This window comes from Pipra filicauda, unplaced genomic scaffold (genome assembly GCF_003945595.2).
Source record: "Pipra filicauda isolate LSUMZ 115617 unplaced genomic scaffold, ASM394559v2 scaffold77_size3566232_pilon, whole genome shotgun sequence".
NCBI lineage: Eukaryota > Metazoa > Chordata > Aves > Passeriformes > Pipridae > Pipra > Pipra filicauda.
Window position 1 is genome coordinate 1,632,042 of NW_024104953.1, and position 14,279 is coordinate 1,646,320.

Consider the following 14,279-nt stretch of genomic DNA (forward strand, 5'->3'; position numbering starts at 1 on the left):
TTTTTAAGGAATTAGTACAATTAAAATGCAAACTAGATGACTAATATGGTACCAGATTTTCAGAAAATAGAGTGATGGGAGTTTGGTGAAGGAAATGAAACAAAATTAAAATTTGCTTGAACTCAGATTTAAAAATGTCATTTAGATAGCAGGAGAAAATTCCATGTTCTTATACTTGTTGCTATTGTTTAAAGGTTTCGGTGAGCTCTGATGCTCTTGTTTCTTATGAAGTCCACAGACAATGATAAAGTTGTAATTCCATTCTTCATAAACTTCCCCAGTTGAATGTTCTGCCTGCTGTATCTTGGAATCAGATGGATATGCTTACCTGCTTGTTTATCTCCTTGTCTGTGTCTGTTCCACATGTGCTTCCTGGCAGCTCCAGTTCAACTTTTTTTTTGTCTTTTTTTTTTTTTCTTCCAGTGTGGGAACTTTGCTGTCCTGGTGGATGTTCATATTTTGCCTCAAGGCTCCAGTAAAGACACCAGCTGGTTTTCAGATCATGAGAAAGAGGTACAACAAGTATCAGTTCTACTTCAAAAGCGTGTGGCTGCAGGGAAAAAGTTGGATTGCCTTGAACTGTTCAGAATTTTCCAAGGCTTTGAGAATATTGTTACTTATACCTTACCATCAACGATTGCTGTGGGACCCCTTAGTCAGCCACATGTGCTTTTTGGGTCACTAATGACCACTTTAAATTTGCTTTTTAATTTTTAAACTCTGTGGGTGTACACATACATGTGTATGCTGTTTGGATTCTTGTGACTTTTCATTTTAAAATCACATTTTTCGTGAATGTTTATGAATTATCCTGAGTGATATAAAGCAGATTGTGACAACGTGACAGGTATCATTTGTTGGTGAAATATCTTTATATTAATTGTTTTTTTCTCATTCTGAGAAGTGTGAACGGGTGTTGCATTTAGAGGGTGCAAGAAAACCTAGTAAGTATGAATGATAAACTGTAGTAGAACCATTGCATCACATGAAAAGAAACTTTTCAAGTGTATCATTTGTGTATCCTGACGAAATGGTGGAAAATCACAATTCTGACTGTAACTTTCATCAGGCTGTGTGTGATTTCTGCTCCAGTCTTGTGATGAGTTACTGGCAGGAGTTTTCCCCCATGTCAGCCTGTGTGGGAACTTGAGAAGTTCCCTATTGAAAACGAAGGCAGGACATGTTTGGGATGCCTGTGGACTTTCCCGCAAGTCTCCGTTACGGTAATTTTCAGCAGATACTTTTCCTAATAATGCCTTAATTAACCTGTCACTGCAGAGCGTCCCTGGACCTCTCTAAGTTTAAATAAAATTAAAAGAAACAATAAATTAATATCCTGAGGGAGCAGAATATTTAGCAGCATGTGGGCCATCAGATTTGTGCTTTATTAAGCAGAGAAATAAGAAAATAGGGGGAAATCTTTTAGGCTTCTTTTTTTCTGCCTAAATGAACGCTCGTTACGCCTTCTATTTATAACCAGTTTTGCTCTCTGAGTTTTAAACGTTTTCAAAATGTATTTTGTAAGGCTGCCAAGACAAAAGATATGAATTTCAGGAAATTAGATCATGATTGATTTAATAAAGAGGCATGACAGGGCAGCCTTCATCGCGTTTCTGGGACCGCACGTTTCGAGAGAAGCACAAAGGTTGCATATTTTCAGCAACTGAGAAGTGGGAGTCCAATAGCTTTGCATTTGCTTCCTCCAAGTCCCAGGCAGGATCTTTGTGTAAGTGGGGCAAAAAGGTCTTAAAGAAGAAATATGCCTTTATATATATATATATATATATTTTATTTTTTTTTTAATGAGAGCTTCCATGTGCTCATCACAAGTGGTTTTGTACATTTTTGTGGTTTCCAAATTCAGGAAAATACTGCTGGTGGTCCAGCCCTCTCTGCCTGCCTGTGCCACAGTTTGCTGTCATGAGTTGGATGCAGAGTCATTGTGGGATTGCTTCTCCCTCTTTCTGCCCCTCAAATTTCCCTGCCCTTTCTGTCATATCTCTTTTCCCCTGGAACAGCAAAGTCACATTTCATCTTTGCGCTCTTAGGTCTGTGTAGTTCTTTGTGGAGAACCATTTAAATAATATTTCCATGAGCATAAAAGCTAAAATATGTTCCATGTCAATGAAGGAAGTGCATGGTGATGTTTATTGGTGCAGAAGGAACCAAATACACCCCATGTTTCTGCTGCTTTCTAGGCCTTTTCATTCTAACCTGAACCCAGAGTCCTGTGCAGGAATGTGTAATGGGATCGCTTTAATGAGTTAAACAGAAGAATAAGTAAATATAGTATTTTATAATTAGACTCTACAAGCAGAAAGGAAAATGTATTTCTCACTGTAAGGAGAAAATACTGGCTGTGGTTGACCAATATATTGCCCTGCTTTCATTAAGAGCAATGCATTAAAAATTTGTTGCTCTGCATACTTTCTACATTAACCAAAAGGAAATTTCAGGCCAAGATATTTTATTTAGATACTACTAATATAATTTTGTCATTACCCAAACACAATAAAAAGGTAAAATTGTGTTTTTGTGTGCCACAAAGTATCATTTCTGTGAGGAAATAGTTATGAACAATGGAAAATGAGAATACTGAGGGAAAAGTCTCAAGTATGCGTGTGAGTATCAAACTGAAAACTTATTCTGGTATTCAAGAGATTAATTTTTGTTTTTACTCCAAGTTATTTTTTTTTATGGTTATTCTGGCTGAAGAGTTTGTTCTCCCTGAGTTGTATGTGGTTTCACTGTGCTTTCTTGAAGAAGGTATGAGAAATATGAACAGTTATGTTTAGGAGCAGAAAAATCAAAATGAATTAGAGAAATTAAGTTGCCGTGACCTAATTTGCTCCAAGTCTTCCTCCCCCCAAATTACACTGAATTGAAGCAAAATATCTGTTGTGGATTGTAAGGATTCTTGCAGAGAAATAGTGTGCTGACAATTCCTGGGAGCATTTTTACTAGTATTTTTCTTAAATACCTAATGTTGTGATACATTTTTAACATGTGTTTTTTCCTACATTGGCTGCATATGAAACCAATTTCTGATTAAAAAACTAATAGTACTGTAATATAATGTATTTCATCTGCCAAGAGAGAATTTCATCGTGTACTTCCTCTCTTGCTTTATAGAGAAATGGTTTCATTCCCTCCTTGTTCCCATTTGTTTCCCAATTTATGTGCTTCTCCCCTCAGTACTGAATTGCAGATGATGTTTTTCCTTTTAATGTGAAAGAGGGTGATTTTGTATCGATTTCTGTAAATTTAGATCTAAGCAGGCCACTGGTTACTCTTCCAGGAGCTCTGCAAGCTGCTGGAAGAAGTTGTTGCTTCAAGAGTCCAACACTACTTGGAAGCACGGAAACAACGCGGTCAATGGAAATCAGGGGGACACGGATCATCTGCTCCTTTGTTTCTCACAGGTGAAAGAAATTATTTGACTTGTCATGAAATAAAGGAAGGTAAAGTACAGTGGAAAGTACTGCTCTTTCTTTTTTCCGGGAGAAATTTGCCATCAGGAAGATTTTCATTTAGAAATAATATCTTTGCTTCTCCCTCTTGTGGCAACGTATCCAGTCTTGAGGAGTTGCTGTGATGTGAGAAATGACCTTCTGACTTCACCAGTGGAACTGCAGCCCCAATGGCCTTGGGAGTGCAGGGGAGAACAGGATTAAGAACTTTTACCCAAATGGAACTGATTTTTTTGTGTGTGTGAGGGTGGTGAGACTAATAAGTGCAGTTTCAGTACATCCACCTTTCAAACCAAAGATAATGATCACTGGAGCTTGTGCTCTGTTACATCAGCTTGGGGGCTAAATGACTTGCCAATTTTTGTTTAATATCATTTCATTGCAGTCATAATGGTAGGTTTTACAGTTGATAGGCTTATCTGTTGGTCTTATATCATAAAAGCAATTTATGTTTAAATAGTTCTTTGGAAAAAAATGACTTTTTTTTTTTTATTACTAGCACGGAGCATGTTATAAACTTGTCACAGAAAAAAGGGTTGGCCCCGGTTTGTCACATTTCCTTAAATATATTGAGATGGATCACTACTGAACTATGGCTTCTGCAGTGAATATTGTTACATACTTACAATATCTGATCACTATACTCATAAATGGTAAACTCAATGTATGTTATATTACCAGTTTTAATTCTGAACAAATTCTTTGCTTCTCAAAATGTTTTCCATTATTGAAAAGGTATATTCCTATGGAATTCCCGTTGGTGGTTGCAGCTTTAAATGCTATTGTCAATAATAATGAGTGATTTTAATGAAGAAAATGTGGGTTGCATACTGTATGGTTGACTTATTATTGCAAAATTTTAGGCATATGTGGGAGCCAGATTGTTATGGCACAACAGGAGGGCCTTTTCCCACCCCCAGGAACACAAAACTACATAAGCAAAAGATGCTTCTGATCACTAAAGAATTTCTAAACTCTTTTTCCCTTTCAAGTTGTAACTACATTTTATCCCTTTAAAATATTATTAACGTTTGTCAAACACAGGAACTTTCAGACCTCTGTACTTTCCTGGGTTTTAGTGAACAAATAGAATTTTCTTGCAGTGAAAGCAGAGGGACGTTACAGAAGGTGGGATCAGAATTTCTAAGACTTGTTGAGGTTTTTCTGTGTTTTCTTTTATCGAGGGATATTTTTTATTCTTCGTTTTTTAAAGTTTCCTGCCTCAGTAAGAACTAGGTTTTCCAAACCAATGGTTTTATAAGGTAAAACTACCAGCCACAATAATTGTTTTTATATATGCAGACAGATGCAACACTAATTTGTGGGTGTTTGTGAAACTTTAGGGTCTTACATTTTCTTTTATGTCACGAACTTTTCAGTAAAAATACTGGTATGCTGTCCCAGGGTTGTGAACTGATCTTCTGCTTGACTCTTCCCCTTGTTTCCTGAAAATTAAAAACTTAAGGATATGCATTTGAGGAGGTCATCAGTAATATCAGTGACAGTTTTAGATTAAAGATATTTACTTTGGATGGGGCAGAATTACTGTTCCATCAGTTTTCTGCTGTTAATCTCCCCGTCATTAATTAACAATAAAGAACCAAAGGGAGAAAACAGGCTGTGATAACGAACATTCACGTTCAACCTCATTTCCAAATCCAGCTCTTTCCTCTTCTCTCAGCCTGCTTTGCTCAGGGCTGTAATTTGTAAGAAAGGAGAGCTTTGTTCAGGTCCAAGGATCAAGTTTATTCAAGTTACGCTCAAGCCTGTTCTTACCTGGGAAGGAAATAACAGAATAGGTGGGTGTTCACTGGGACCTCCCTCTGGGGACTGTTTCAGGTGAGCCCTTTGCCTTCACTCAAACATCCCCAAACCTCTTGTGTTGCACCTTCCTCTCTGGGGTCAGGGGTTCTCTTTGTGGAGGACAGCGAGATGGGGTTGTGTTTGTCACGGAGAGATGAATCCCAGCTCCCAGGCCAGCGTTTGCCTGGGGTTTTGTAGCATCCCAAGAAGTGTGTGTGGCTCTGAAGGTGCTGCTGGGGAGGTGTTTAAGCTGCTGCTTTTGCTGCATTCGGAGGTTATTAAAACTTCTTGAGCTCTTCAAGCCGAATGGGGTTTCTTTTTGCTCAAAGTTATGCAAGTCTGTGTTGAGTTTCCCTGCTGTAAAACCCCTGCTATTGTCAGGAAGTTTGTTTCTGGAGGAGGAACCTTAGGATGGCTATTAACTGGTTATTTACTATTTCGAGTATCCCAGGCCAGCATTCCACCCCCATTTGAAGTCACGTCTTTTCAGGTCAGTTTTAATGTGCACATTGCAGGATGTATTCAAAATTTAGTTGAAAGAGAATTATTGGACCTGTATTAATAAGATTTTAGACTACCTTTTATGTCAAGGCATGATGTATTAGGATTCATTTCAGAACTAGAAGCCAAGCTATCTTACTTCAATGAGCAGATCTTATCCTTCCAGATCTGTTGAGCAGAGGAGACTTGTTAAACTATTTTGAAGAGAAAATTTTCACCTATCACAATTTATTTTTAACATTAGTGTCTGTAATATTATAATATTACGTTTAATGTTATTTAATACCACTTTTCAGTTTTGTGACACTTAATATAAATATCCATGCAAGTTACTTGTTAATTTAGGTTTCTTTTTCATTTAAGTTACACCCACACTGCAGTGTGTGGTGGGTCTCATACTGTCTCATTAGGAAATCTGTGGGTGTTACACACAGGAGAAGAAAGAAAGAAGGAAAGAATGGAAAAATGAGAGAAAGTAGCCAAGACAAGCAAGTTCTTCCTATTCTTCCTTCTGTCTGAACAATTTCCCCACCCCTCCCAAATGGCCAGTATGAACAATTTGCCAAAGTAAGCTTTAATTTAGTCTTTGGACATAGATTTTGGTATAAACTCTCTGTTTCCTGTGTTTAATTAATGTCCAAACGTGTTTGACTTCGGTTTATTTTTATTTTTAAGAGAAACTTAAAATGGGGAGGATTTTCACAGGTTGGATTTTGCCTGGATGGCCAAAATCATGCAAGAAGGGCTTTGGCCAGGTATGGTTTGTGGCTGCATTATTTCAAATTTCCACACAAAGTGGCTGGTTGTGCTCAGGAGCAATGAGAATGAAGAGGAGACTATAAAGAGGACTGAGTATTAAATACAGGAGAATGACAGAGGGAGGGCTGTGAAAAATAAGGAAGGAACAAGGTTTACGTGGGCACAGAGGAAACAGAAAGGAGAAGTGGAAAGACAATATGGCTGGTACAACTGGTGAGGTTAGAAATGGAAGGAAGGAAGAAGGGATAGTGTAAACTGACCTTCCTCCCCCTCTTGAGGGAGGAAAAAGTTAACTGTGTTTGTCATACAAGTAATTTTCAGATCTATTCTCATTCCTTCCCGAGCATCCCTGTTGTTTTTCTTGGCTTGGGGGGGGAACATTTTTGCTCTGATTTCAGATCTTTTTATTGTACAGTCTCTTCTGCAGTGAAAATAATTAGAGAGCTGTCACAGGGCACAAGGAGCTTGATTTTATCTGCTTTCCCTGGGATTGTGGATATTGGTTTTTTATATTTTTAACTTTCATTTCTAAGGGAACGGGGCTTATTGTGATCATGTTTTCTCTGTCCATCTTTTCTCCCAGTTGCTTTTTGCAAAAGTGATTGTACTTCATTAATAGGTAGAAGTCTCAAATGTTAATTTTTCAGACATTAATTTCTGATAAACTTACTAAAATGAAAAACTGAAGGAAGTACAGAGCTATTTTGAGTAGTTCAGCCTTACAAAGATCTGGAGTCAAAGTTCATGTCTTATTTAGTATAAAGAAAAATGCATAAGATGCAGTTTCATAAGAAAATACATTTCTCTTGCTTATGAAAGGATTTTTTTGGCTCCTGCAAGCGCACAAAAAATATACAATAAATCATGGTGGTAAATATTCCAAACTCTTTTGGCCTTGCATTTTAGTTTGAACATTATGATGTTTTTAAGGGAAACACCCTTTTCAGGCTGCCCCAGTTTGCTTTAGGAGTGTTCACTGTTACTGTAGGACATGAGATGTGTAAAATGTTCGTAAGGTTTGTTCCACATTTCAATCCCGTAGCAGCAAAACTGATTTATTCCCACCCTCCCTGCTGTTAACTCTCACTCCTCTGCTGGGAAACAGTGATTTGTTTGGGTTTAACCTGCATCTTTTCACCTGTCTTGCTTAAAGGGCAGCTCTACAACAATTTGATGGGTGCAAGTAGAGGGAAAAGATAAGCCCAGGGCACTGAGGAGGAGTCTCTTAAATGACCTTTGATATTTGCAGTTGCACACTGTAATATCTGTCTCTCAAAAGAAATATACTGCAGCTTCTCTGCAGTGGACTCACTTGTGATTTGTGGCCAAGTCCTGCAGATCTGTGTGAACTTTAAACTTACATTCATCTGTCTGTGACAAGACAGCCTCATAGCTCTCTGAAGTATGCAGTAACTTATGCAATAACTTAGGAAAAATGTTTTCATTTTAATTACTTTTTTTTCCCATTTTTTTTACAGGCAGTTAATGGGGAATAAGGGCATCTTCTTTCACCAAAGCTTTTCTTTCTAGAAGATCAAGGTTATAATCTGACTTCTTATTTTTGTTTTTGTTCTCAAGGTAGAGGATATTTGGCAAGAACAAAAAAGTCCCCCCATACTTATGTGCTGTTTGGGTGTTTTCTTTTCTGTGAGGTGTTTTTTTTTTTCCTTGCTTTAGATTTAATACAATAGAATTGGGAAAAACTCCAAGAAGGACAACAGAGATGATCTCAGATGAGGAAATGCAATAGAGGGAACAGTTAAGTGTGCAGGGACTCTTCAGCCTGGAAAAGTATTTTTATATAGTTAGTATTGTATTGAAAAGAAGTATACTTCATTGAAAACAACCCAAGAATTGTTTAATTTGTTGTATTCTTGTGAGAAGGAAGAATTTGATGTTGGTTTTGAAAACAGCCTTGACCTGTAACCTTTAATTATTATCTGCCTTAATGCATTGTGTTGCTTTTTCTTGTTTCCATCTTGTTGCCATCTTTTGTCTCTTGCTTCCATATAATTTTTTTTCAGTTTATGAAAAGAAAAAAACAGTATGAAAATTACTCCTGAGTATGTGTGTGCAAAAAAACCCCTGTGTTTACATGCACAAACAGCTACTATCTTACACATCTATATAACCTATAAAGGTCTTTCTTTATCATCCAAGTAGTTCTGCATAGGAATTTTGCTGTTAGTACTCGAGTTTATGCAAAGACATGTATATTTATGCAAATTTAAAGTTTATCTTTGGGGTTTTCCTTCTATAGTTAGGCAAAAAAATCAGCATCCATTAATCATGTGTCTTTACAAAGGGGAATTATGGCTCAGTTTCTCAAAGCTGGCTCGAAGTTAATAGGCAATTAATCTCTATCAGTTAAAAATGAAGTTTAGGGGACTGCTTTGATTCAGGTGCTGCCAGTTAGGCAAGATGAACCCCACCTTTAATTTCTGATTTGATGCTCACCTGAGAATATCAAAGTGATTCCCATCTAGGCCAGGGAACATACCTTTTGAGAGAGCCCTTGGCATCCTTGTCCCAGGTGGGAATTCAGCAATTTTGGAGTGCACATGAAGTGAATTTGAAGATCTGTCCCTAAGTACTTGCTATTCCTGTTTGACTGGCTGATTCTTTGCAACATCTGTTCCTCCTGGAGATGCTCTTTCACGTGTGCTCTGTGTAGATTTTAAAGCTTCTGGAGTTCCTTGGGAGCAGGAATGCAGAGGATATCACTGTACAGCCTGTGGAAGTGTTTTAGCACTGGGCACAGCTGGAATAGGAAGCAGATATGTTTGTGAGTAATTTTTGAGTGCTCACTGTTTGTGAAGAAATTTTCTGATCAATAAATTTGGCTTTAATCTACCTTCTCTCATCCTCTGTGAACATGGCAGGTAGGATTTCTGCCAGAAGCATTTTAGAGATTCTGTGGTCTGCACTCAGTGCTCAAACCCCTTGTGTTGGAATGTCTCAAATCCCAGAGAAGAATTGATGTGGTCCCTGTGATAGACCTGACTTTCCTCAGCTGCCTGACCTTTACAAATATGTGTGTGGGATATCTGGAACACTCTCCTGCCTGGAACATCCACAGATAAATAGTGAGGGCAGTTTAGCATCATAGCTGCATTCTGCTGAAGGAAAGCATTTGTGAATAATGTCTGAATCTGGGCAGACCTTTTGTGTTTGGCTAAAATTTTAATGCAGTATGAATTCAACTGTAGGGTTTTGTTTTTTCAGCTTGGGTACAAAGGCTTGCACATATAACACATAAGTACAGTGGGTTGCATTGTTTAGGTGTGTGCCAGGTCTGTCACAGAATCACAGAATATTCTGAGTTTAGAGGGACCCACAAGGATCATCAAACTCCAAAATCCTGGCCCTGCACAGGACAATCCCAAAATCACACCGTGAGCCCGAGAGCATTGTCCAAACACTCCTTGAGCTCTGGCAGCCTTGGGAAAAGGGAAATATGATTTCTAAAAGAAAAGGAAAACTGTATCTATTTTCCAAAAATTGACTAGGCTTAATAGCTTCTTTTGCCTTTACTTGAACTAGAAAATAGATGGAAAAAAACTAAGGGTTCATTCTTATTTTGAACTTAAATGTCAGGTTCCTTTAAGAAAAAAAAAAAGTCCTCTTTATTAAATGTTTCTAAAGAGAGCAATATTGTTTTGGTTAAAATGTAAGCCAGAAAGAATAGGGATTTGAAATAAAACCTAAAAGAATGATGATTTCCCTAGAAATGTTTAGAGGAATTTGCTTAATTGCAACCAGAAGTTTGACCTGGAAGTGTAACGTTTTGACCTTGTAGCTGTCTGGCTTCCTAAATGTGTTGTTTTGCTCTCTTTAAACTGTGAGAAAATCTGTTTTACACATCTTTAACCCTTGCATTCCGTGGAAGTCTCAGTGTAAAAGTCCCCAAACTATCAGCAGCAAAAGAAAACAAAAATCATCATGATACTTTAAGGGAAAAAAAAACAAACACTCATTGCAGCTTCATGTTGAACATTGAAGTCCTTTCTATTTTCATTTTAACTGGAAGTAATTGCAGGTGTAATTTTAGTGTTAAATATGAATGGGAATTTCTTTTAAACTTTCCATCTTACACAATAATACTCTCCTTTGTTCTTTTGTTCTCAACTTTCATTCTCATATGACCAAGGTAGAAATTACAGCTTTTTAAATTGCAAACATTTTTGTGGGTTTATTCATATTTGGAAAATTTTTAGAAGACTTTACAGAAATCTGTCCAGATAGAAATGGAGGGCCAATTCCTGAAAAAATTATGCACATTTTCTCCATGTAAGTAGTTCAGTGAGGGCAGTTCTGGGTGTTTGACTCACCACTGAAGGCACCAGGTATGTTGTGGTTATTACACTCTGAGAATTTCTATGGACTACAAAGGCACAAGTGGCAGACCACAAACAACACTAAAACAGCAAAGCTTTGCAGGGCCGTGCCTTAATTTATTAAAAAATTAGATAATGACATCAAAAAATTAGTAGTGTAGCAAATAAGAAAAACTTTTACTTGAAAATAGGAGGCAAAGAGTTCAATGTCATTTTGACTGTGTGTTGTGGGCTTAGAAATTGATGTTTTCCATCAACTTCAGACAGATCAGAGGTGTTCTAATGCAGAGCAAATGACACATACTCAGGGAGAAACATCCTCCCTGGGAAATATTCACTATACAAACCCATGTCTAAGTGTCAAAACTTGCTTTAAAGAGGATAGAAAGTGGCAATCCTGTATTTGTTTACTGAATATTTCTCTTATTCTTTTAATTAAGATATTTAGTTTGTTGAAGGGTTTTTTATGTGCACACATGGGTCATAGGGTATGGGCAATGCCTCTCTGTTCTCTTCTATGGCATGAGACAGGATTGTGTGATTTGGTCTTTTGTATAAAAAACCTTAAATTTGATGTTTTATACTGAGAAAGGGGATGTTCTATGTACTTTTTGCCCTTGGCATCTGTTACACTGATGTCAGAAATGCAGGCTGCTGACCTGTGGGATTCAGGTGGTCCCTTACAGCACAGTGTTCTCAGTGAGCCAAAATGAGTGGGTTTTTTCCAAACCATTTTGCAGTCAGTCTCCAGCTCTTTGCACCACAGCCAGAGCTGAGCTGGTGGCGCTGAGCAGATAATCACAGTCATGGTTGTTCTTGGTGATGTCCTCTTTGCATCAGAGCTTGTGAGAGCAGAAGGAGGTAGAGACTTACTTGGAAATAGAGCCTTTCAGCAGCTGACTTAATTGTGGACTATTTGCCAGCATTTAAAGAGAGAAAATACACAAGGCTCCATTGTGGTGACTTTCCACCTATTTGCTGTGCCCCAGAGTTTCCTTCTATTCCGAGTTGTTACAAATCTAACAAGAGTCTGTTGTGTGAAAAGACAAAACCCCACGAACTCTGGCACAAATTGCTTTATTCAGAAACCAGCATGAAAGCGCTGGTTCAAGTCCACACTTGTCTCTAAGAGCTGACTCTCTTTTGAAGTGTCCTCTAGATGATAGGGTAGAAGAGGAGTCATGACCGTCCACGTCCACGTCTTAGCTCCACTGGGCTCTGCTAACAGGAGTCCTCAAAAAAAAATTAGAAATAAAAAAAAGACAGACAAGGACACTTGTGGTTACCATATATCAAGATCAGCTTTGAAGAAACCACCTTTTCATGTTCATGCCACATGTTCTGCTGAAGAACCTACTACTGACTTTTTATTCCCTCTCATTCTCTCCCGTCATGTCTCCGGTGGGGCTTTTTTCACCAGGCCCAGAGGTTTTGTAGCCCTGTGACACAATGCATTCCTGACACTTACAGTGACCCTTGTTAGTGGTAGAAGATGAAAGTCATGGCAGCTGTGGGAGCTTTAGGGTTAAAACCTTTTTTCTCTCTTGCAGAAGTTATTTCTTATTGCCGGGGGAAAAAAAATAGAGTTGGAGACCTGTGAAAGGGCTGATTGACTTTATTTGAAAATCTATCAGCATCGTGGTGTTGGAACCCACAATTATGTTGTTCTAATGAACCAGTCACATTTGGTAAATTCTGAGAGGCTCATTTCCACAGTTTGGTTGAGTTTTTGTGCTCTAAGAGACTTTGCTTTGTAGAGATTCCTGACACTGAAAATACAAAGTCCTCCATTTCAGGTATTTCACGGCATCAAAAAAAATTCCTGGAGCTCATAGGTTTCCTCAAGGAAAAATGACAGAGACAGTTAGGCTGAAAGGACATACTTTTTGGAAGATGGATGTGCTGTATTCTGCTTTTCCTAGTGCCCTGTGAGTCAAACTTGGGACTGTCACAGTGTCTGTGTCTCGTTCTAGGTAGAATCTGCCTTACTTTTATCACTGTGAGGAATTCAGTGATTGTTCCATTTGGGTACAGCTTTATCTGGCCAGTTTTTGGGAGATACTTGGCTTGGTGTGCAAATGTGCCATCAGGCAGTTTAACTGAGCTGCTCCATCACAGTACAGACACTTGGAAGAGACTTTGGCTTCTCCTGTGCTGCTGACTTGTCAGACAGTGTTTACCACAGGCTTTGTTTTCTCATTCTCTCTGCCTTTGGGCTGGAAACAACAGATGCCTTTCTCAGCCTTTCTCTTGGTTGTTGTGCTCATTCCAGTGGTTAAAGAAGTCCAGGCACGTGGCTTTCTCTGGAATACAGTTTATATGTTCAAAACAGGGAGGATTTCTAAATAGCTTTCAGTTCCTGTGTTAAAGCCCGTCACATGCAATTAATAATGTGGTTATTGAGTCTGAGATCAACAAAAGGGTGAAATCAGATCTTGTCTCCTGTTAGAGAACAGTTGTCTGTGGTAAAGGTGCTCTGACCATCAAATCTGCTGCTCTACATTGGTCTCCCTGGATGCAGTAGCAGGTGGTGCTGGCTCTTCTGCTTGTATGTTAGGAATGGCTATGGACAGACTGGGTTTTCCAGGGCTGGATCAGCCTGCCTCTCCACCCTCAAGTGTCAGTGAGGGGAAGATGGTATTTTTCCTCCAGAGCTGGTGTGTCTCAGGACCTCCATCAGGGGCATTTGTCATCTTGCAGCCAGATGGTCTCAGACGTGCTTTTCTCCTCCATTCTCTCCTCCGGAACAGTGATGACAGCCAGGCTAAGAAATGCCTTATCCTGGATCCAGTTTGGCTGGTATAGTTTTGATTTTGCAGTGAATTCCTCACCTCTCCTGCTAGAGGAGAGCCCTACAACCCTACTCTTGGATTTCACGGAATGGCTCAGCCCAGTTTTCCTTTTAATGGCTCATATTCTCAGTGGTTTAGACTGTGTGCTGTGTCCAGCTCCCAAGGCTCTGGTAGCAGAGAGGATTCTGCTGGGCTTATCCCATCCCATCCTCTCCTGATCAGACTCCTTGAAAGGTTTGTTTTCTTGTCAGGGACCTTAGTCCCTGGTAGGAACTTAATCTCATCCCCAGGTCCTTGGTGGGATGGATTTCTCCCCTATTTGGGTTGGTGACTGGCCTGTGTTCAGAACAGCAGCACTGATACTAAAATATTATGGAAGAGTAAGGTGAAAAAAAAAATCAGTAATCTGGTTTTGTCTGCTCTTGGTTTAAGCTACTGGAAGGCACCCTGGAAAAAGAGGCAAATTATATCACTGAATTTATTTGCAGGTATAAGAGTTTGCAAGGCCAGACCCTGCAGCAATACCCACTCAATACTACACCCGAGGACTGTTTTTTGTTCATTCTTTATGTATATAAATTTGATGGCCTGGATGTTTTTTCTTAGTTTTTAAAAAA

At 38.8% G+C, this 14,279-nt stretch overlaps 1 protein-coding gene across 13 annotated transcripts in view; it reads left to right on the forward strand.

Moving 5' to 3' along the window:
- LOC114002181 (SLX4 interacting protein) overlaps nt 1-14,279 on the forward strand; it is an 82,363-nt gene that overhangs the window by 35,056 nt on the left and 33,028 nt on the right. For all 13 annotated transcript variants that reach the window (XR_005566673.1, XR_005566676.1, XR_005566674.1 and 10 more), the window contains 2 exons: nt 424-513; nt 3,299-3,422. Coding sequence is in view for 9 of the 13 variants with exons in the window: in XM_039389865.1 (XP_039245799.1) it covers nt 424-513; nt 3,299-3,422 (214 nt within the window). In the remaining 4 variants the exon portion in view is untranslated. The remainder of the gene's footprint in view (nt 1-423; nt 514-3,298; nt 3,423-14,279) is intronic.